This window comes from Petaurus breviceps, unplaced genomic scaffold (genome assembly GCF_028583685.1).
Source record: "Petaurus breviceps papuanus isolate PSGF00001 unplaced genomic scaffold, PetGlider_PUasm1.0 90977, whole genome shotgun sequence".
NCBI classification, from domain to species: Eukaryota; Metazoa; Chordata; class Mammalia; order Diprotodontia; family Petauridae; genus Petaurus; species Petaurus breviceps.
Window position 1 is genome coordinate 42,071,102 of NW_027187391.1, and position 20,462 is coordinate 42,091,563.

The following is a 20,462-nucleotide window of genomic DNA, read 5'->3' on the forward strand; positions in this document are numbered from 1 at the left end:
TTAACTCTTTTCCCCAGCTGAGCAATAATGATGGAATTTCAGGTATCATGTGACTGGAGGCCAGTGAGATGTTCTCCCACACAAAGCTAGCAATACTTTAAGTCGCCCTTTGCTCACAATCATTTCGACTCTTCTGAGATTTTCTTTGTAAAGGAGTTGCCTATATAGCCCATACATGGGGCTCCCAGGGCTGCTGCTAATCTCAAACTCCTGGTCCTCTATTTAAAATTAAAAAAAAAAAAAATCAAGCCTCTTGGCGTGTTCACAAGGAAGGGGGTCCACAGGTAAGGAAAACTACATCCCACAGGCTCTACTCTGGGAGTCGCTCTCTGCCAGCTGGACTTGGAGGCTAACAAGAAAGCGGTCTTGGGTAGTGGGCAGGTTACATTCAAGGATGGGTCAAAGGAAAGTAAAGGAATGTTGGCTTCCAGCCCGGGCTCCCTGGGTCACCGAAGAGTTCACGCACTTCCAGGACACAGCTAGATTCTGGGTATCAAAATGAAACCTGTCAGGGGATGGAGGGAAAGGAGGGAAGAGGGCAAAACTGTTTTTGTAAATCTGGCAGCTTTCCCAGAGCTGTTGTATAAGCTCCCTCCTGGGGAGCCCGAGTCCCTAGTGTGGAGCAGGGTCCAGGAGGTTCAAGTGCAGAAACACCCACTGGCCAATGGGGAATGAAGGTAGCGGGGGCGTTGCCCGAATGCCTCCAATGGGGAGCAGTTTCACTTCTGGCCCTAGCTGGCTCTATTCTTTCTCCTGTTCCTCGGGGAAAACAAGTGTTTTGGTCAGAAGTGTTCGGTGGGTTTCCAGGCTGCCGCCCCAGAAACTTGTGCAGGTATTCTCCTTCACTTTACTAACCAGGTGGAACTGTCTAAATGTGAGGTTTCTGCAAGTTGAGTGCCTCAAAGGTGGCCTGGAAGCCGGTGAGCTGGGAGTCTTGAGTGAATGCTGCTGGAATTAGTGACCGCAGCCCCTTCCCTTTTTAAAAACCTTTTGCTTTTAAGTAAGTAGTATTATGTAATATGCCACTAGCATTCACCAGCTTCTTAAGGCAGTATCCAAGAGGAGAAGTTCCTTAAATATTATCTCTAGGGGTTCTTAACCTGTTGCCCACGAATTGGTTTCTTTAAAATATTTTGATAACTATTTTAATATGTTTTTTTTCTAATCCTATATATTTTATTTTCTGCATTTAAAAACATTGTTCTGAGAAGGTCTTAACCATGACCCTCCAAAGGAATAAAAACTCCCGATCTAGTCCAACCTCTTGGTTTTACATATGCAGAAACTGAGGAGGGGTTAAGTGAATTAACTAAGGGAAAGAGCTGGAATCTGAATTTGGGTCCTTGGACTCTGAATCCAAATGGCTCTCTCCATGACACAGTGATGCTGCTCTGCTTCCCTGCCCCAACATCAGAAGGCCATACAAGGATAGACTAGCCTTCTGTTAAGAGGATTTGCTCTGTGAAGTTTAGATTCAGTCAAAGGGCTGCACTTGAGGACCTAGAAGGTCACATGTGGCCTAGATTCTGCAGGTTCCCCACTGCTGGCTAGATAGTCTATAGCCAAGAGTGTTGAGTCTGGTCAGGGTTGATCCCCAACAGAAAAAACTATGAAGAATAAAACTTGTCTTTTTTACTTTGCTACCTCTTGTCTGGTCCCTTCTTCTCCCTAGTACCTATCAATTCTTCATAGGACCATAACTCTAGGGCTAGAAGGGACCTCAGAAGCCACTGAATCCAGGCCTTTCTTTTCACAGATGAAGAAACTGACAGAGAGGTTCTGTGTTTTTCCCAAAGTCCCATAAGTGTCTGCAAGTAGTAAGTGTTCCAGGCAAGATTTAAACCCAAATTCTCTGACTGTTCTTCCCAGTAGACCATACTGTCCCTGGTTCAGGGCAGAGCCCTTCCCCCACTTCAAATTATGTCCTACCCCCTTCTCTCCTGCCCTCATTGAAACTTACCATTCTGTGTCCCCATTTCCTTTCAGTTAGTTATTCCACCCACCACCAAACAATCTGCAGATGAAATCCTCTTCAAAGGGTTAAATGCAAATGTTCTTGGAAGAGTAAGATATTATGAGTGGACTTCTGGCCCCCTTGGCAAAGCTTTAACCTGAAGGAATGAGCTCTAATAGTGAAATTTCAATTAATAGTAGTAATAGCTTACAATTAGGTAGCTTTAGTATTTACAAAGTGTTTTCCTTAAAACAGCCCTGCGAGGTAGCATTATTTTACATTTTATAAATGAGAAGAAAAGTTGTTGTTCAGTTATGTCCTAATCTTTGTTACCCCATTTGGAGTTTTCCTGGCAAGGATACTGGAGTGGTTTGCCATTTTCTTATCTAGGTCATTTTACAGATGAAGAAACAGAGGCAAACTGGATTAAGTGACTTGACCAGGGTCATACTAGTAAGTGTCTGAAGTTGGATTTGAACTCAGGTTTTCCTGACTATAAGTCCTGCTCCCTATCCATTACAATATCTAGCTGCTCCATAGTAATTTCCTCCATAGTAATTTACTCCATAATCACACAGGTAGGAAGTAACCAAGCCAGAACTCAAGCTGTCTTGCACTTATGTTCTAGTATTCTCTATTTACCTGGATAAGTATGTGTTGTCAACCCTTTTAGAATATAAGTTCCTTGAGGATAGGGACTGTTTCAATTAATACTTTGTAACCATAAAGTTTACAGATTTGCTTCATTCAATACAGAATTACAGACAGTGCAGTAGTGGTCTTAAATAGCACATTGCTGCAAACTTACCTTGAAAAGTCTATTTATTTCATGTACCTGAGCATATACCATATATTCCCTTCCCCCCCACATATCTACTGATAAACTAATTAACTCCTGTCTTCGAAGTGTCCCAAGGACAATATGGATTTTCAAGTATGTGTATCATCACCACCAGATTCATTTTAATCTTGCAGAGAGACTTCTGGGATAGGAATATTCTTGTGTGTCATTCCAATACAACCCTGTTAGAGCTCTTATTTCCAGACTGCCTGTAGTCTTTTGGTACCTCAGGTTGAAATTCCATGAATAAGAGGCCTTGGATGTGATGAGTTTGACAACAGGTCTTGTACTCCCAGATCTCCAAGGCAGCTGGGTAGTACAGTGAATAGAGTGCTAAACCTAGATTCAGGAACATCTAAGTTTAAATTTAGCCTCAGATACTTACTAGCTGTGTGCTTGGGCAAGTCACTTAATTGCTCTCTGCCTCAGTTTTCTCAACTGTAAAATAGGGATAGTAATAGCACCTACCTCCAAGAGTTATTGGGAAGATCAAATAAGATGATATTTGTAAGGTGCCTGGTACATAGTAAGTGCTTAATACATTCTTATTTCCTTCTTTTTTTTTTTTTGCTTTTTTGGAGGGGAGAGGGCAGGGCATTTGGGGTTAAGTGACTTGCCCAAGGTCACACAGCTAGCGTTAAGTGTCTGAGGCAGCATTTGAACTCAGGTCCTCCTGACTCCAGGGCTGGTGCTCTATTCACTGAGCCACGTAGCCACCCCTCCTTCCTTCTTAATGTCCATTCCAGCTCTGAATTCTATCCTAGCTCAATTACACCTACCTTAGCTTTGTACCTGTAACTATCCCATCAGAAATGGGTCCACAATTAATAGAAGCTATCCTACAGTTAGGTGACACACTGGATAGAATGACAGCCTGAAGTTTCGAAGACTCATCTTCATGAGTTCAAGTCTGACCTCACATTTACTAGCTATGTGACTTTGGGCAAGTCACTTAACCCTATTGGCCTCAATTTCCTCATCTGTAAAGTGAGTTGGAGAAGGAAATGGCAAAATACTCCAGCATCTTTGCCAAGAAAACCCCAAATGGGGACATGAAGTGTTGGACATAAAACCTACTGTAACAAAATCCTACAATTAGCATGTGTTTTAAAATTTTGATCTTAAATGGAATGTGGTCCAAATGGGAGTCCATCAGTCAAAGGCAACTGCGTAGGCAGTTGTAATAACTTGTATTATACTGTATTGTGTTTCATTCAATGCTTAATGAAAGTTTTTTCAGAACCACAATTTTTAATGGAAGAATTGAAGGAGTCTCCAAACAGCATTCTAGAATCCTCTTTCCCCCACCTTTACAGAGCCAACTGATATGGCCAGGGTTGCAGTCATTGGTGCAGGTGTGGTTGGGCTCTCCACAGCTGTCTGCATGTCTGAATCCATCCCACAGTGCTCCATTGATGTTATTTCTGAGAAATTTACACCTGACACCACTAGTGATGTAGCAGCTGGAATTCTTATTCCCCATGCTTATCCAGGTGAGTGAGACTGCAGTTGGCATTGCTAGTCTAGAATCCTGCTGTTAAAGATAGGTGGGCCTTTCTTGGTTCTTTGCCCAAGGCTGGTGTGGTGATGGTGACTGTGGTATTGGTAATGGGGGCATGTGGTGCTAAAGATTAGCAGTCCTTAGCGAATAAACCATCTGAGAACATGCTTGGGAGACGCTAAACCACTCCTCTAGGCTGTCATCTTCACCCAGGACATTTTCCACCTATCTCCTCCTGTGTACAGCTCCCTCCCCCCTTTCTAGCTCTTATCACATAGTAGGCACTTAATCAATATTTGTTTCCCTTGCCATTCATTTATTTTGTCTGAATTGGGGAAGGAAAAGAAGGGCCTGTTTCAAACAGAGGTCTAAGATGGAAAACCTAAGGCCACAAATCTGCAGAAGCAATTAATCCAGAGAGAGAGATTGTGAACAGAACCCAGGAACAAGTCCAAAACCTAGTGGGGAATGAATAGTTTACAGGAACAAAGTCAAAATAAAATAAAAAAAAAGCAAAATAATTAAGGCAGTAGAGAGCATGAAGCATCCACAATCAACAGTTTGGCTTAGGAAAGGAATCAGCCTGAACCATTGTCCTTTCATGGCCTCCCCTTGCTCAGTTAGGACGCTACAGTTTTGGGCTTGGATGGTTGAGGCTTTAGCAAGTGATGGGAGGAAAGACATGGTAAAGATAGTCCAAGGGCCAATTTTTTTTCTTTTTCTTTTCCTTTTCCTTTTTTTTTTTTTTTTTTGCAGGGGGGAAGGTAGGGCCATTGGGGTTAAGTGATTTGTCCAAGATAAGTGTTAAGTGCTGAGGTTGGATTTGAACTCAGGTCCTCCTGATTCCAAGGCCAGTGCTCTATACACTGTACCACCTAGCCTCCCCAGAAGGGCCAATTTCTGTGAAGTGTGAGAGGAGGCCTTGCTTCTTTGGAATGGGGGGTGGGAATACTATTTCCTGTCAACATACAATCTTCACCTATTTCCTTACAGACTTTTGCACTCTGTCCATAGTCTATTCTAGAGTAACCCAGGCTTGTCTGGGCATGACCAGTTCACCTAACACGTAAGCAAAATGATGTGATATTTTGAGAGGTGTTAAATGCTAAACAGAATTTATATTTTATCTTAGAAATAACAGTGAACCACCAAAGTTTCTTTTTTGTTGTTGGTTTTTTTTTGCTTTTTGGAGGGCAGTTGGGGTTAAGTGACTTGCCCAAGGTCACATGGCTAGTTTTTGTGTTAAGTCTCTGAGGCCGCATTTGAACTCAGGTCCTCCTCACTCCAGGGCCAGTGCTCTATTCACTGCGCCACCTAGCTTTCCCTGAAGCTTCTTAAACAGGGAATGATATGATCAAAGAATGTTTCTTAATTCATTTTCTGATCCCCAGGGAGGAACTGGTCTGAAGTCTTTTTGAAAACTGTATTTTCCCCATCTGTTTCTCTCTTTTCTTATGCCTTAATGATAGATACACCAATTCACCTGCAGAAGCAATGGTTTCAAGAGACCTTTGACAGATTGATTGCCATCACTAATTCATCAGAAGCTATAGATGCTGGCATTCACCTGGTATCTGGGTAAGTGAGCAAATTTCAGGAGGGCCTTTAGAAAAATGTTAAACACCTGTGAACAAACACGCTCTTTGTCATAAGATATGCTCAGTGTGTGGAATGCCAGGGGACTTGGAAATAGCATTTTAAAAGTGGCTTCTTTCATGAAATGTAAGAGATAGAAAGATAATACTTAGCTGCTTTAGAGACAATAAACAATCGTTATTGTTCCTTGCTCCAAAAAAAAAAAATTGTGCTTCTTTGGGGGAGTGGTTAGTTCAGAATGACATGGTGGAAAAAAATGGCTATAGTGAGGGAAGAGCCAAACATGATTTTCTGTGTATTGAGACTAATTGTTTTCCTAGCATGATATTGAAATACGTCAATAGAAGCATAATATGTGTATGTATAGTAAGACCTCATTTATCTGGTGTCAATGGAGGGGAGAGGTATTCCACAAAAGTAGATCTTCTAGATAACTATTTTCTCCTTTTAAACATGAGAATGTTTTAATTTTATCCATTTAGATGGACTTTAAAAATATTTTACTGAGCTTTTGAAATATCACTGTCATTTCCCAATGTCTCCCCAGAGAATGTTTCTTATTATAAGTAAGTAAGGCTAAACGTTTTTTGGTAAAACCCCAAAGTTAGATGCCAATATATGTTTTTGATGTTTTACTGATAATTTTTCTTTTTATTTCATTTCTCAATAACAACACCTCCCTAGAAGAAAAAATAGCCCTCCTTTGAAACATATAGGTACCTAGCAATTATATAGTGCTTTAAGGTTTACTGACAATGAAGGTTGTTAGATCCTGGAGTGAGTTACAAAGGTAGGGTCTACAATCATTTTTCTTGAGAAGTCTTAAGAAATGAAGCCATTCCTATTCCTTTGGGATATATTGCCTGTGCTGAGCACATGGTAGGGAAGGTAACAGCAAAAATATTTATTTCATTTACTTGTGGCCATTCTTGAAGACCCTGAAATGGGCAAAATGATTGAGGGACAGAGTCCTTTGATAATTAGGATGAATTACACATATGTGCCAAAGTTAGAGCAAACTGACAGTATTTCGAGGGATCCTGCAGGTCCAAACAACAGAAATTACCACCTAGTTGTCAGGAAAAATTAATTAAAAGAAACTAGCACATGGGCTGGTGTTCACCTAGCCCCACCTCTATCCTCTACCATGCTTTCCACTAGGTGTCCCAGAGTTTCTGTCTCCCCTCCATGGGACTTGGTCCAGTACTGCCCCTACCTTCACCAAAATGGCAGCTTGTTTCTTTTAGCTTGCCCTGCTATGATTTGTGGGGCTTGTCCCAGGGTATTTTGTTAAAGAGATTATATTCATGTAAATATAAAGCCAGGAGACCCTTTTTGAGAAACTAGAATTAATACTCTTCTTCAAAGTAAGGTCCCTAAGGGCAGGAATTACTTCATTTTTGCCTGTGTATCCCCAACACCAAGCCACAGGGCCTGGCATACGACCTAATAGGTGTTTAGTAAATGTTTGTTGATTGATTATAATTGACTGTTAATAGTCACTTTAGAAGGCTATATCTTGCTTCTAACATGCCGCATTGATCAAAACATTTTTTGGGACTCTGTTTTTGCAATTTCCTTCAGAGCCAGTTTACACACTCCACTTGAAAAATCCTCTCATGGAATTATGGTCACACCTCATTTGTTTGCTCTCTCAACAAATATTTGTTGTGTTTTTATACAAGGCACCACTGTGCTCCGTAGTGAGAGATGCCAAGATGAACAGCAAAGAGCTTATCAAATGGGAACAAGTGAGATAACATACGTAAAGCACTTTTCCCACCTTAAATGGCCATAGACATTGTTGTTTTTGATAATGTTCCATGAAAACTGAAGAATTCTCTTCATCCCAAAGCTGGCAGATATATAGAAGCATCCCCCCGCAAGAGAGGCCCTTCTGGGCTGACACTGTGTTGGGATTTCGAAAGATGACTGAATTGGAACTGAAGAAATTTCCACAGCATGAGTTTGGCCAAGCCTTTACTACCCTGAAATGTGAAAGCCTCTCCTATCTGCCATGGCTGGAGAAAAGGTGGGTTCCCCCAAAGGTTCTTTCCTACTTTCTTTTCTGCAAAAGAAGTTTCAGTGATTCCTATGATAGGAATTGGTAATTTCTCGAGCACCTTCAGAGATCTTAGGATCCTAAGACTAGAGCTAGAAGGGCCATTAAGGCCATCTAGTCCTACCCCCCTTGTTTTATAGGTAAGGAAACTGAGGCCCAGGGAGTTAAAATGATTTGCTCTAGGTCACACAGGTATTAAGTGTCAGAGGTTAGATTTGAACCCACGTGCTCTGAATCCAGAGCTAGTGGTCTTTCTAATATGTGTGGAGGTTACAGTTGGCCAACCTACAATAAAAGAGACTGAGGTAGAGCTCTGAGTCAATGGCACTTTATTAAAGGGCCCATGGTCCTCTCTAATGAAGAGGACCTTAGATCTTCCTCATAATCTGAGATCCCCCTTCTTCTAGTACCTTATTTTTTTTTATAGGATTTGATACCCAAATATGCAAAAGAGGCAGAGCAAAATATAGAATCTCATTGGTTGATAGACCTTGCTCTTGAGGGTCAAAAATGACATATTAATGTGTGTGTGTCACAGGTTGGGTGAAGCATAGGTCATCTCCACTGACTAAGTGGTCAGAAGATGGTCACCTGCTCGTGTCAGACAAGAGAGAATGATCTGGAGGTACAAAAATAAATTGGGGGATTTTCCAAAGCATCAAGGTATCCCACCATGCTGGGTTTGGACATGGAATTTGAGTAAAACAGTATGGAGATATCTTTGTTCTCCTTGTAGATGCGCAAGTGAGCCTCATAACTTGGTAAACAAGTAGTAAATAATCTATTAAAGTTTGAGGTCTACTATAAGAACCTATCTATCCTTGATGAATATAGTAGGTGTCTAAATGAATTATTTTTCACATTCATCCTTTTTAAAAATTATTATTATTATTTAAAAGCAATTGGGGTTAAGTAACTTGCTCAAGGTTACATGGCCAGTTATTTTTGTGTGGGTGCTCAGTATCTGAGGCCGGAACCGATCCCAGGCCTTCCTATGCTGGGGCCAGTGCTCTTACTCACTGCACCACCTGGCTGCCACTAAAAATTATTTTTGTTACTATTACGAAAAACTATAAGTTTTTGCAAAACTTATCTGTGTTTTCAGTGGCATACACTTGCCTCTGCAGCTAGTGGATAGGCTACTGGATTTGGAATCAGAAGGTCCTGATTTCAGATCTTGTCCAGTCACTAACTAGCTGTATGCTTTTAGGCAAGTCACTTAACTTCTCTAAGCCTCAGTTTTCTCATCTGCAAAATGGGCACATTTTGCAAGCAGGGTTGTTGTGAGGATCAAATGACATAATATGTGAAAAAGTACTTTGCAAACCTTAAAGCATTATATATATATATATATATATATATTAGTTATTATTATTTATAACTCAGGTGTTAACGGCTCTCATTTTTTTTTGCCTCAGACACCCCCCCCCCCCAAATATGGGGCCTCCTGGGGATTTACCATTCCTGAGTAGAGCTCCCCTCTCTACTTAATTCAGAACTTTCTCAACCTCTCTAGTTCCCCGCTGCCCCAACTTAGCTGTCTTATGTTCCTTTCCTTTTGGACCCTTAAGACATCTTTCAGATGACAGCTGGTTGTCTGAGAAACTGCTACATTAGTGGAAGAGGTTTTTCTTCCCCCTTCTCTCCTAGGATACAATATAGGTGATTTTCTGAAGGTGAATGCCCTTACCTTTTTAGGCAACTCAAAACAGTAGGAGTTTCAAGCTGGATAAGAGGGAGGGATGTGTCATGAAGGGTTGGTGAGAGAGAGATATGCAGGCAGAAGGGGGCCTTGAGGCACCCCGCAAGATGTAGGCAGCCACCCACTCTGCCTATGCATAGAGCTGGCCCAGAGGATAGGCAACACTATCGTGGGTTGTTCCGCAGCCTCAGTAAGTAGCTGGTTCCCTCCTACCCTTTTTTCATACAATGTTACAATGGTCACTTTCAGTCTGTAGTATTCAAAGTCAAAAATGTTAACTTCACCCAACAGGCTATCAGACAATAGTTACAATGTAAGCATCACCCCCTTAAAAGTAATGTCAGCTTTGAGAAAATTTATTTTCTACCACAAATTAAGGTTTTAGAGTTCAACAAAGAACTAAAGACATTCATTTTTCCTAAGGAGAAGATGTCGCTGTTTTATATAATTTATATAATAGCCCAAGAATCATGACCAGATAGCATTTTCTCATGCCCTCTTCTTGCCCCTTATAGGAAGTTCCCTAAAGAATCCTGGTGGGAAGGCAGCTTTGGAGATTATCTGGACCCTTCCCTTTCCTCTATCAGAATACCTAAATCATCCTGGATAGATGGGCATTCCTTCTCTCTTTAAAAATCTTGTGGAGATGCCCATAGGGTCAGAGAGCTGCTAGTCCAACTCCCCATTTTACCGGTGAGCAGACTGAGGATCATAGAGGTTTGGTAACTTACCCTGGGTCACACATAATAAATGGCAGACTCAAGCTTTTAGCTCATTTCTTCTTGACTCTATAAATTGGCACTATACATACCATAGCCTCACCTGCTAATCAAGCAACAAACATTTAAGTTACTATTCTGTACCAGGAAGGGCAGCTAGGTGGTGTATAGGCCTGGAGTCAGGAAGACCTGAATTCAAATGTGGCCTCAGACACTTATTAGCTGTGTGACCCTGGCCAAGTCACTTCACCCTGTTTGCCCCAGTTTCCTCATCTGTAAAATGGGCTGGAGAAGGATGTGGCAAACCACTCCAGTATCTTTGCCAAGAAAACCCCAAACTAAATAAGGAGGAGTTAGTTGGTCATGATTGAGCAGCAGCAAGAATTGTCCGGTACTGCTAATCTTTTTAATATTCAGAAAGAATTGTAAGCTTTTTGTGAGTAGGTATTGTTTCATTCTTTGTGTGCTATCTCCACAGCATTTAGTGCTTATTAATTGATTGGTAAGCAAGCCCAGTTCTTCCAGTTAGAGTCACTATTACAAAAGCACATACTTTTTATTGCAACAAAACTGTCTGTCAATCTATGGTGGTTCAGAGATTGGGCAAAGAATGCCAATAGGTGTATTTCGAGGTACTAGTCTTCTTCATTAAGTCTCACACTTCCAGGTTGTTCCCTACAAATAATGAATGACCTTTACTTTCCCCATCTGTAAAATAGAGATAATAATATTTGCACAACCAACTTCCTGGGATTTCTGTGAATAAAGGGCTTTATAAACCACACAGCACCATAGAAATGTGTCGTTATTATCATTGTAACATACCACATCTTGGTGTTATGCAACATCAGTTCTCTTGGGAAAGAAACTTGTGACTTTTTCTGGAGGATGTTATTTAGCTTATGCAAGCCTGTGTGGAAATGTACTTTGCAGAAAAATCTCATTTGCATATTATGACTACAGGTTATTAGTAAGAAGTGGCGTTTCTTCTTAAGACACCTGTCTTGGTGTTTTTTCATTGGACATCTAACCTCAGGATCACAGACCCTATCCAAAATAGTCAATGACAGCATGTTGCCTTGTGGTAAACATGTGAGATAATTTTCATAGCTAACATTTATATAGCATATGTTGTGAAGCATTTTATACATGCTGTTTCAATGGATCTTCATGACAATCCTGAGTGGCAGGTATAAACTGAGGACAAGAGAAGTTAAGCAACTTGCCCAAGGGCATGTAACTAGTAAACCTCTGAGATAGGATTCAATTCTTGCTGACTCCAAGTTCAATGCTTTATCCACTAGACCACCTCCCTGATGATTTTTGCTTCCATGCCTAGCTTGGGGGTGGGGAACTTTGAGGTCACATGTGGCCCTCTAGGTCCTCAAGTGTGACCCTTTGACCGAATCCAAATTTCGTAGAACAAATGCCCTTAATAAAAGGATTTGTTCTGCAAAACCTAGACTCAGTCAAAAGGCTGCACCCAAGATTCTAGAAGGCCATATGAGGCCTTGAAGGAACAGGTTCCCTACCCCTGCTGGCCCACTATTTCCTGGCCATTTCCTGAGTGGTAGCTGCTTTTTAACTTTTCTCTTTTCTTATAATTAACAACAAGGTCGAGATTGCTAGTTGCTGATGAGGAAAGGAATGGAGGTCCAGGCCTTAAGTAGTCAGGTGTCCATCATTGCTTCCCATGACCTGCCATAGAGTTCTCCAAAAAGGAACTCAGCCCTGGGGCTACAAATATAAAAGCAAGACCTTCTCTACCCTTAAGGAACTTCCATTTTGATAGAGAGAGAAACAACATATATTAGAGAGTGGGGGCCAGGGCAAGGGAATGGGTTGGTCTGGGAAGTGAAAGGGCTGATGATCCACTCACCCTTTCTAGAAGCAATGGCATGGTTGATTTGATTATAGTTCCCTGGGCAATTAAGTAGTCAGGGTTGACTCTGGTTTTGAACCCAGGTGATTGGAAAAGTAGTATCCCTCAACAGGAATAAGGAAGTTTGGAAGGACAGGTTTTACGAGAAGGCTAATACCTTCCATTTGGGACTTGCTGAGTTTGAGAGGTCTATACAGTGTCCAGGGAGAACTATCCAATAAGCAGAAGAGGAAAGGGCTGCCCAGCAGGGTACACTGGATAATAGTCCAACCGAGGAGTCTGAGAAGGATCAATCAGACAGCTAGGAGGAGAAACAGAGAGACTGCTTAATCCTTTCAGTTCTGAGACTCTTACCCTGGGGCTCCCACTGTGCAGATTGCTGATAACTCACATGGCCCACTATTATCTGGGCCGTCTCCAGCCAGGCTTTGTTCTATTCCCTTTTCTTGCATTCCAGTCTAGTGCCTTCCCTCTGAAGCTTACCTTCCCTTTATACTGAATATACCTTACAGGTACATTTTCTTGGTCATGTTGTTTTTCATTAGAACGTGAACTCCTTAGTACAGTGACTGGCACATAATAAGAACTTAATAAACTCTTATTGACCACAGGTAGAAGTTCCTCACCAAGATCCCCCTTATGCCAGTACAATAATAGATCTCATCCAAAACAAACAAAAATCCAAATGACATTCTGAAATTTTTTTTCTAAAACTCAGTAGAAGTGGTATGTGTATCTATGTATTATAACTATTGATTTAAAAAAGATTTTAAAAAATAACCCCTTTACAAAAACTGACTTTTTAAACTTTAATTTCTCTTAATAAATATGAAGCCACAGCAGCCTATAAGACAGTTCTAATTTTTTTTTCTTCTGTGCCCATATAAGAAAAAATTACTTTGCAAAGCTCACTTACCTTTACAAATACCCACTTTTGTTTCTTTTGGAATGAGTCATATTTTAAGGCTGTAGCAAAAGCCAATAGTTTATTCATCTCAGTCAAGGCCCCCAAACTTTAAACCATGTCTCACAGAGTTTAAGTAATCCAGACTTGTAATAATCTTTCCCTCTGAAAATATCATCACTCTAAACCTTGTTGGTTACTACTTATATTTCAGTTTGAAAGAGCTCAGCATCCTATAAGGATGCAAAGCTTATAGTGTCTACCTAATTCTTTTCTTGATTTCCTGTAATCAGACATATAGTATCCTGCCAGCTTTTTAATGCAGTTTCACATTGAAAGCTGATCATAGACTAAATTAGTGTCACTGCTTAGAACAAAATTACTTTTGATGATATTAGTCGATGGCTAAAGCAATGGTTAGTATTTATTACCAAGTATAGTACAACCTAGAATCATTGCATTTTAGAACTGGAAGGGCTTTAGAAATAATCTGGACACTTTATATATGAGGAAGCTGAATCCATTAAAAGGCTTGGGAACATGTCCTGAGCTCAGATATTAGGACAGTACAAATGATTGATTGATGTAAGTAAGGGCTAGAAAAGAACATGTTTATTTGGCCCATAAGGATACAGTTGTTGAATACAGCATAAAGATACATGTTGCGAGATCTATTTTAGGCTAGTGTTGCATTTCTCTTGTTTCCTTTTCCCCCCAAGGAGATAGTTCTCACAGTGGAGTCTGGTGAGGGCAGAACCACCAGGTCTAAGGAGATGGGAAACTGCTTTGGTGAGAGCTTTTTCCTAGAACAGGGGAATGGTTCAGACCACATCATTACAAAGCCTTTAGTTATTCATTTCCCAAGTAGAGAGCCAGCCCTGACCCATTGCCATTATCATCATCTTATTATTACATTATGTTTTATACATATGTAATACACATTATTATTATGACAGCATTTATGTAGCACCAAGTATAGCACAGGCACTATGTTGAGTACATTACAAATATCTCATTTGATCCATGCAACAATCCTGGGAGGCAGATGCTGTTATTATGCCCATTTTACAGTTAAGGAAATGGAAGCAAACAGAGGTTAAGTGATTTGCCCAAGGTCACACAACAACTAGTAAGTGTCTGAGGCCAAATTTGAACTCAGGTCTTCCTGACTCCAGGTATAGGACTTTACCAACTCTTCCACCTAGTTGCCAACATAGACTTCATAAGCAACAGACATTTAACTGAGATCCTGTTATATGCAGGGCATTTTGTTAAGTGCCAAGGCTGCAAAGAGGCACAAAGCATGATCTCTGTCCCCTGTGGCTTTGGGGGCACAGTAATGAGGGGTTAATTATCCATATGGGGACAGGACATGAATATAAGAAAGAAGCAGCAATTAGAAAAATGGGTTTATGCATATTGAACAAATATTAAAAAATAAACCGCTTGGTTATGTACATTCTTTGAGACATATGATTCCTGCTTTCATATTTAAGCTTCTTCTTTTCTTATTTCTTAAGGCCAGACATGTGGTGGTACTTTAGGCTTGTGATACAGTAAGTAGGTTTCTGCTCTGAAGGATTTAGGACATACATTTGAACAAACTAACATAATTTGGCCACCATTTACTTGGGTCTGGTGGGCCTGAAAGGACTTTAATCATAGCATCTTTCTGGAAGAGCTAGGTTGTCCTAGCTCCGGTAAGACCAATTTGTCCTTGCAATTAACCTGAATGCTGTAGATGGCCCAAGATATGGAAAATTAGGTTGTTCAAATAAGTTGCCATTTGCTTCTATCTTGATAATTTGTTCTTTCCCCAAATCATTACCAGTCTAGACTTCTTCAGTTGGCAGACACTTCTATATAGAGCACTATGCCAGGTACTATGGTGACTTTAAAGAGAATTAAGTCATGGTCATATTAGGCTTGTAATACAGCAAGCAGTTTCTACTCTGAAGGATTTAGGACATACATTTTAGCAAACGAGCATAATTCTGAATGACTAAGTTATTTTGATTATTGTAAGTTCCCAAATTAACTACAAAGGAAGATGCTGTCTGCATCCAGAGAAAGGAGTGATAAATAGAAGTACATATAGAATGATTTTACATACATACATATATACACACAACATATTTGTATCTAAAGGTAGCTTTCTCTAAGGTGGGGGGGAGGAAAGAAAAAAAGGGAAAAAAGAAAGTTACATGATAACATTATATATTTGAAAGGAATAGCAAGATATACATAATAGATTTGCAGTCTCATATGCAATCATCTTTTTTTCTATTCTGCTATGTTATGGAAGTGCTTGTTTTATTTCTTAAGTTCATAATAAAGTAAATAAAATAAAAAAATAAGACATGGTCCCTCTGACTTCAGGAAGGTTATAATTGAATTGGGGGAATGAAGCATTCACAAATGAAGCATTAAAAAAAAATAAACAATATGAAAACCACAAAGCAATATATAATTAAATGTTATTAATTAAGTGATACATATGTTGCATTCAAGATATTAAATTAGTTTTGTATTTATTCAGCATCTAGAATAGCCCAGAAACTGAATAAAGCATAAAAAGACTCAGGGCACTTAGTTGACTTATCTTTGAATGATCTAAATGGATGGCCATCTCTGCTCAACTTTAGGATGCTTGTTAGAATTTTGCACTTAAATATGTTCTGCTTGAGTCTGAAGAAAAATTGGACTTGTTCTTTTGGATCCAGAAGGCAGGGTCAAAGGGTAGAAGCTGCAAAAATGCCAATTGAGGCTTGATGTCAAAAAAGAGCTTCCTGTGAGTTAGCGCTGTCCCAAAATCAAATGTGCTACTTCGTGAGGTGAAGAGTTCCCACTCCTTAGAGGTCTTCAGCAGAACTTGCCCAACCTCTTCTTGCATATGCTAGAGTGATGATTCTTTTTAGGTGATTTAGAATGACTGCTGAGGTCTCTACGACCTCTCAAATTCATGGTGCTATGATTCTGTGCTATGAAACACCTTATAACATCTGCCCTCTTTAACTTACTGCCATATGGGTTTATTCATCAAGCAATCAGCACATTTATTAAGAGTCAAACACTGTGCCAGGTGCTGGGGATTCAAAGACAAAGAATAAAGAACTCCCTGCTCTCAAGGATGTTCATGGTTTTTTCTCTGTGATATATGGGAACACTAGTGACCACCATGCCTTATCTTGTCATCTGTCTTCTTCCTAGGATAAGAGGAAGTGGAGGCCAGGTCCACACCAGAAAGGTAGAAGATCTGTGGGAGCTATCTGGCTTATATGATGTTGTTGTCAATTGTTCAGGCCTTGGAAGCAGAGAGTTAGTAGGTGACTCAGAGCTTTTCCCTGTGAGAGGTCAAGTACTTAAAGTTCAGGCACCCTGGGTGAAGCATTTTATCCGAGATGGGGATGGACAGGCCTATATTTACCCAGGAGTCTTCAGTGTAACACTAGGTGGAACAAGACAAAAAGATGACTGGAATCTGTCCCCAGATCCACAGACTAGCAGAGACATTCTTGCCAAGTGTTGGGCTCTTGAGCCATCTCTTCAAAGAGCCTGGGATATCAAAGAGAAGGTTGGCTTGCGTCCATCACGGCCAGGAGTGCGACTACAGAAGGAGATATTAGTACAGGGTGGACATCAACTACCTGTGGTTCACAACTATGGCCATGGCTCTGGTGGTTTCTGTGTGCACTGGGGCACTGCTCTCCAGGCTGTTCAGCTGGTCAAGGAGTTAATCACCACATTGAAAATCTCCACTTCCAAGGCAAACCTGTAGATACTATGAGACTGCATATAGTGCCATGTAATTGGTCACCAGCAATAGGCTTCAGTCAAAAGTTAAGATGGCATAGAGTGTGAAAATTGAAATACAAAAGACTTGTGTTTGAATTCTGTCTTGGCTACTTACATGGCTATGTGATGCTAGACAAGTCACCCCCTTTGGGCTTCTGCTTCCTCATCTGTAAAATAAGGATAATAATAGCACTTCACAAGGGTAAAGTGCTCTGCAAACCTTATGTATTAGCTATTATAATAATAGAAATAAAAATAAACTGGGAGGTATAAGCTCACTAAGTGTTTTTAGTACTACCATGATGGATGTAGTAGAGGATACAAATTGTTGGGGTTTATTTTTGTGTCTGAGGCAATCAGGGTTAAGTGACTTTCCCAAGGTCACACAGTTAGGAAGAGTCAAGTGTCTGAAGCTGGATTTGAACTGAGGTCCTCCTGATTCCAGGGCTGATGCTCTATTTACCATGCTACCTAGCTGCCCTGGCAGGATGCTAATTGAAGAGAGATTCCCTGAAGACAGTAAAGTCTCCTAGGAGCTCTTACTTGTTTATGTTGTCAGAGCAGGCTGTATCAAGTCTCAGAGTATGATAGAACCTCCTCAGTGCAATCCATAGACAATTAAAAGAGTTCAGACTTCACAATCTACATAGGAAAAATCAAGTGGATGAGAATGCCTAATGTCTTTATCATGAGAAACAGCCTAATGAGTGAATTAGTTCATTTATTTAGGCCTGGTGTTACAAAACGAATAATGAGCTGGACCCATAATTGAATGAGACAATGATCTGGATTGCATTTAGGAAATGGTAATGCTTTTAATGATTTCAAGCTGCTCTGTGATACACACAAAGATCATCTTTTTAGCAAGAATATTCCCTTTGTTTTACTGTATCATTGTGGAATATTCCAATCCCTGAAAAGTCAAATTTACAAGTGACACAAAAGGCCATAGAGATGCATGAAGGAGGGATAAGTTGGTTACAACATATTACCAACAAGGATTTGCACGGAAGAAGAGGAATCAAAGATATCATCGTGGAAATGGATGGTTGGAAAAGGAGGTGGCCTGGTTATATAGTAAGGGGAAAGGATAACAGATGGATGGCCCAAATATCACATACCCACAGTATGTTCAACAATGTAGAGAAAAGCATCTAGCATGTTGGGTAGATCCTTTCTGGAGCATTTATGGGGAGAAAGGAATAAGAACTGCCCAAGATGAAAAGGAGTGAAGGGATCATGGCAGTTAAGAGTGCGTGCTCATCTGTGACTTCAGAGATCCATTGAAATATTATAGCCCTAAAGTCAGAAGGGACATTAGAGGCCAACCCCTCGTTTTACAGAGGGGGAAAATGAGGCTCAGAGAAGTGAAGTGACTGCCTCAAGATCACACAAGTAGAAAGTGACAGAGCCAGGATTTGCAGTCAGGTCCAAGTCCTGTACAGGCCCCCTCAAGTTTATGAAATCCTGCCTTGGACATCTACTAGCTGTGTAACTCTGGGAAGGTCACTGAAACTTTTGAGCCTCAGTTTCCTCATCTGTAAAATGGGGATAATAATAGCCCCTACCTCACAGAGTTGTGAAGATAAAATGAAATAACATGTATAAAGTGCTTTGTAAACCTTAAAGGGCAATATAATTGCTAGCTGTTATTTTTATTATTGTTATATAATTTTTTTTCATAATTTGTTAAATGTTCTCTTCATAAAAACACTGTGAGTACAAGCATTGTTTTACAGATGAGGAGAATGAAGCTCAAAGAAATGAGATGCGATTGTGGTAAGAGACCTGTGTTCCCTTCCTCCCTCTTATCTTTCTCACTTTCTACCTGAGTAACCTTGCACAAATCACAAACTCCAGGGCCTCATTTAATGAAGTGGTTAGACTAGGTGAAACTCTGCTGCCCCGCCTCCCCCCCCCTCCCTTCGAGTGCTGGACCCTCTGGAACCTGTTCTCTCTGAAGTACCTTGCTCCTGATCCCCTTACAAGTAAATTTTAAGAGCTGGGAAGGGACAAATTAAACCCAAGACTTTTGACTCTAAACCCAACACCCTTTCTTATGATAGCTTGGATCGGTGGTGTGAACATTGTTTTTAGAGTCTTGCTTTAGGACTAAGAATATTTGCCCGTGAAGAAAATGTTCAGTACTACCTTTCCTACTTTTTGAAAATTGGTACTAATATGTCTAATAGCAAAAAACTTTGGTAGATGTGTGAAGTAAAGATTTATGAAACTATGGAGAACATAACCTTAAATTATTTTGTCAAAAGAAAAATTTATTTTAGTCTGTGTAGCCAAGGATAGCTGTTCATTTTCATGTGTGTAAGGACTGTTTGTGTGAGTGTGTGTGTGTGTGTGTGTGTGTGACATCTTTTGTATCTCAATTCCAGTGTAGAAAGTAATGGATGAAAACCTTCGTATGTCCACATAATACTTATATGCTGTGTTATTTTCAGGAGGCAGTCTGTTTACCATGATATTTTTCCTGATGAAATCACAGAGGAGACACACAAATCATTGTTGTTGAATAAAAGTATTATTTATCTGAATAACAGAAGTAACTTTATGTTTCCTAGTTTAGGACTGGTGATAGTGGCAGTAACTGGTAAAACTTCCCCCGTACCAGAAATTGTCATTAATTTAATAACTGTTTTGGAAGATCTCTCCCCATGTTCTTCTCCATTAGAACAGGTAATTGACAATGGCTTGTATTGTGATTATCTGATAAACAAGTACTGGTAAATCAGTTTGAGAATTTTTCTAAATTCTGCTACAATTACAAATTCAAAAGGCTAATTTTGTAATAAAATAACAAAAATTGTAATAAAATTTTGTAATAAAGATGGAATGACCTTTCTGAATGGAAGAAAACCAATTGTTTCTTTTTTTTATTGATGACAGTAATTTTTCCTTCTCTGTAGGGATTGTTTCACTCATTGTATTGTGTCCCCAGTGCCTGCAGTGTAGTAGGTGCTGAATACACATTTGCTAATTGAACATGAACTATCAACTAATTAATATTTACTGGGGTGGTCTAAAGCTAAATGTAATCTATAAAAAAACTGGGCAGAGGACGTGAGGGTGGAGTGAGCTGATTCATTCAATTCCCCCCACCCTTACATTGTTCTCTCATTTTAATTTTTTTGTGAAATATCTAAATTCTTAACTTAAAAACTACATTTTATCTAAATGTATAATGTACTATAAATGTACTATAGTCATCTATATTATGTTAGTGGAAATCTGTTTATAATGGAATAGGAAAGGAAGTGATACCAAGTCTCTCTCATTACTATTCATGGCAGTGCAAATATAATCCTAGGACCTGGAAAACAGAGAATGGGGTTTGCAAGGCTGGTATTAGGCAGAAATCCAGACACCTAAATAGACAGCATTGTTCAATAGTAGGAAATGAACCGAGCCAGAAGTAGGGTTCAGGGGGCAAGGATCTAGTCTCCAGAAGGACAAAGAAAGAATGACAAGTCCAGTCCTGTAGAATCTGGCAT

The 20,462-nt window shown here is 40.1% G+C and overlaps 1 protein-coding gene across 1 annotated transcript; it reads left to right on the forward strand.

Annotated features, from left to right (window-relative positions):
* The first annotated feature begins 765 nt into the window (after positions 1 to 765).
* Positions 766 to 19,827, forward strand: DDO (D-aspartate oxidase). The gene is made up of 5 exons (XM_069077050.1): positions 766 to 832; positions 4,112 to 4,288; positions 5,766 to 5,874; positions 7,748 to 7,924; positions 16,372 to 19,827. Exons 2-5 carry the CDS (start codon positions 4,123 to 4,125, stop codon positions 16,937 to 16,939), a joined length of 1,020 nt encoding a protein of 339 aa, XP_068933151.1. The 5' UTR covers positions 766 to 832; positions 4,112 to 4,122; the 3' UTR covers positions 16,940 to 19,827.
* The last annotated feature ends 635 nt before the right edge of the window (positions 19,828 to 20,462 follow it).

Coding starts and splice junctions, on each gene's coding strand:
- DDO (XM_069077050.1), top strand. CDS start 4,123: ATGGCCAGGGTTGCAGTCATTGGTGCAGGTGTGGTTGGGCTCTCCACA. Junction 5,875..7,747: donor GGCATTCACCTGGTATCTGG/GTAAGTGAGCAA, acceptor TTCATCCCAAAG/CTGGCAGATATATAGAAGCA. Junction 7,925..16,371: donor CTGCCATGGCTGGAGAAAAG/GTGGGTTCCCCC, acceptor TCTTCTTCCTAG/GATAAGAGGAAGTGGAGGCC.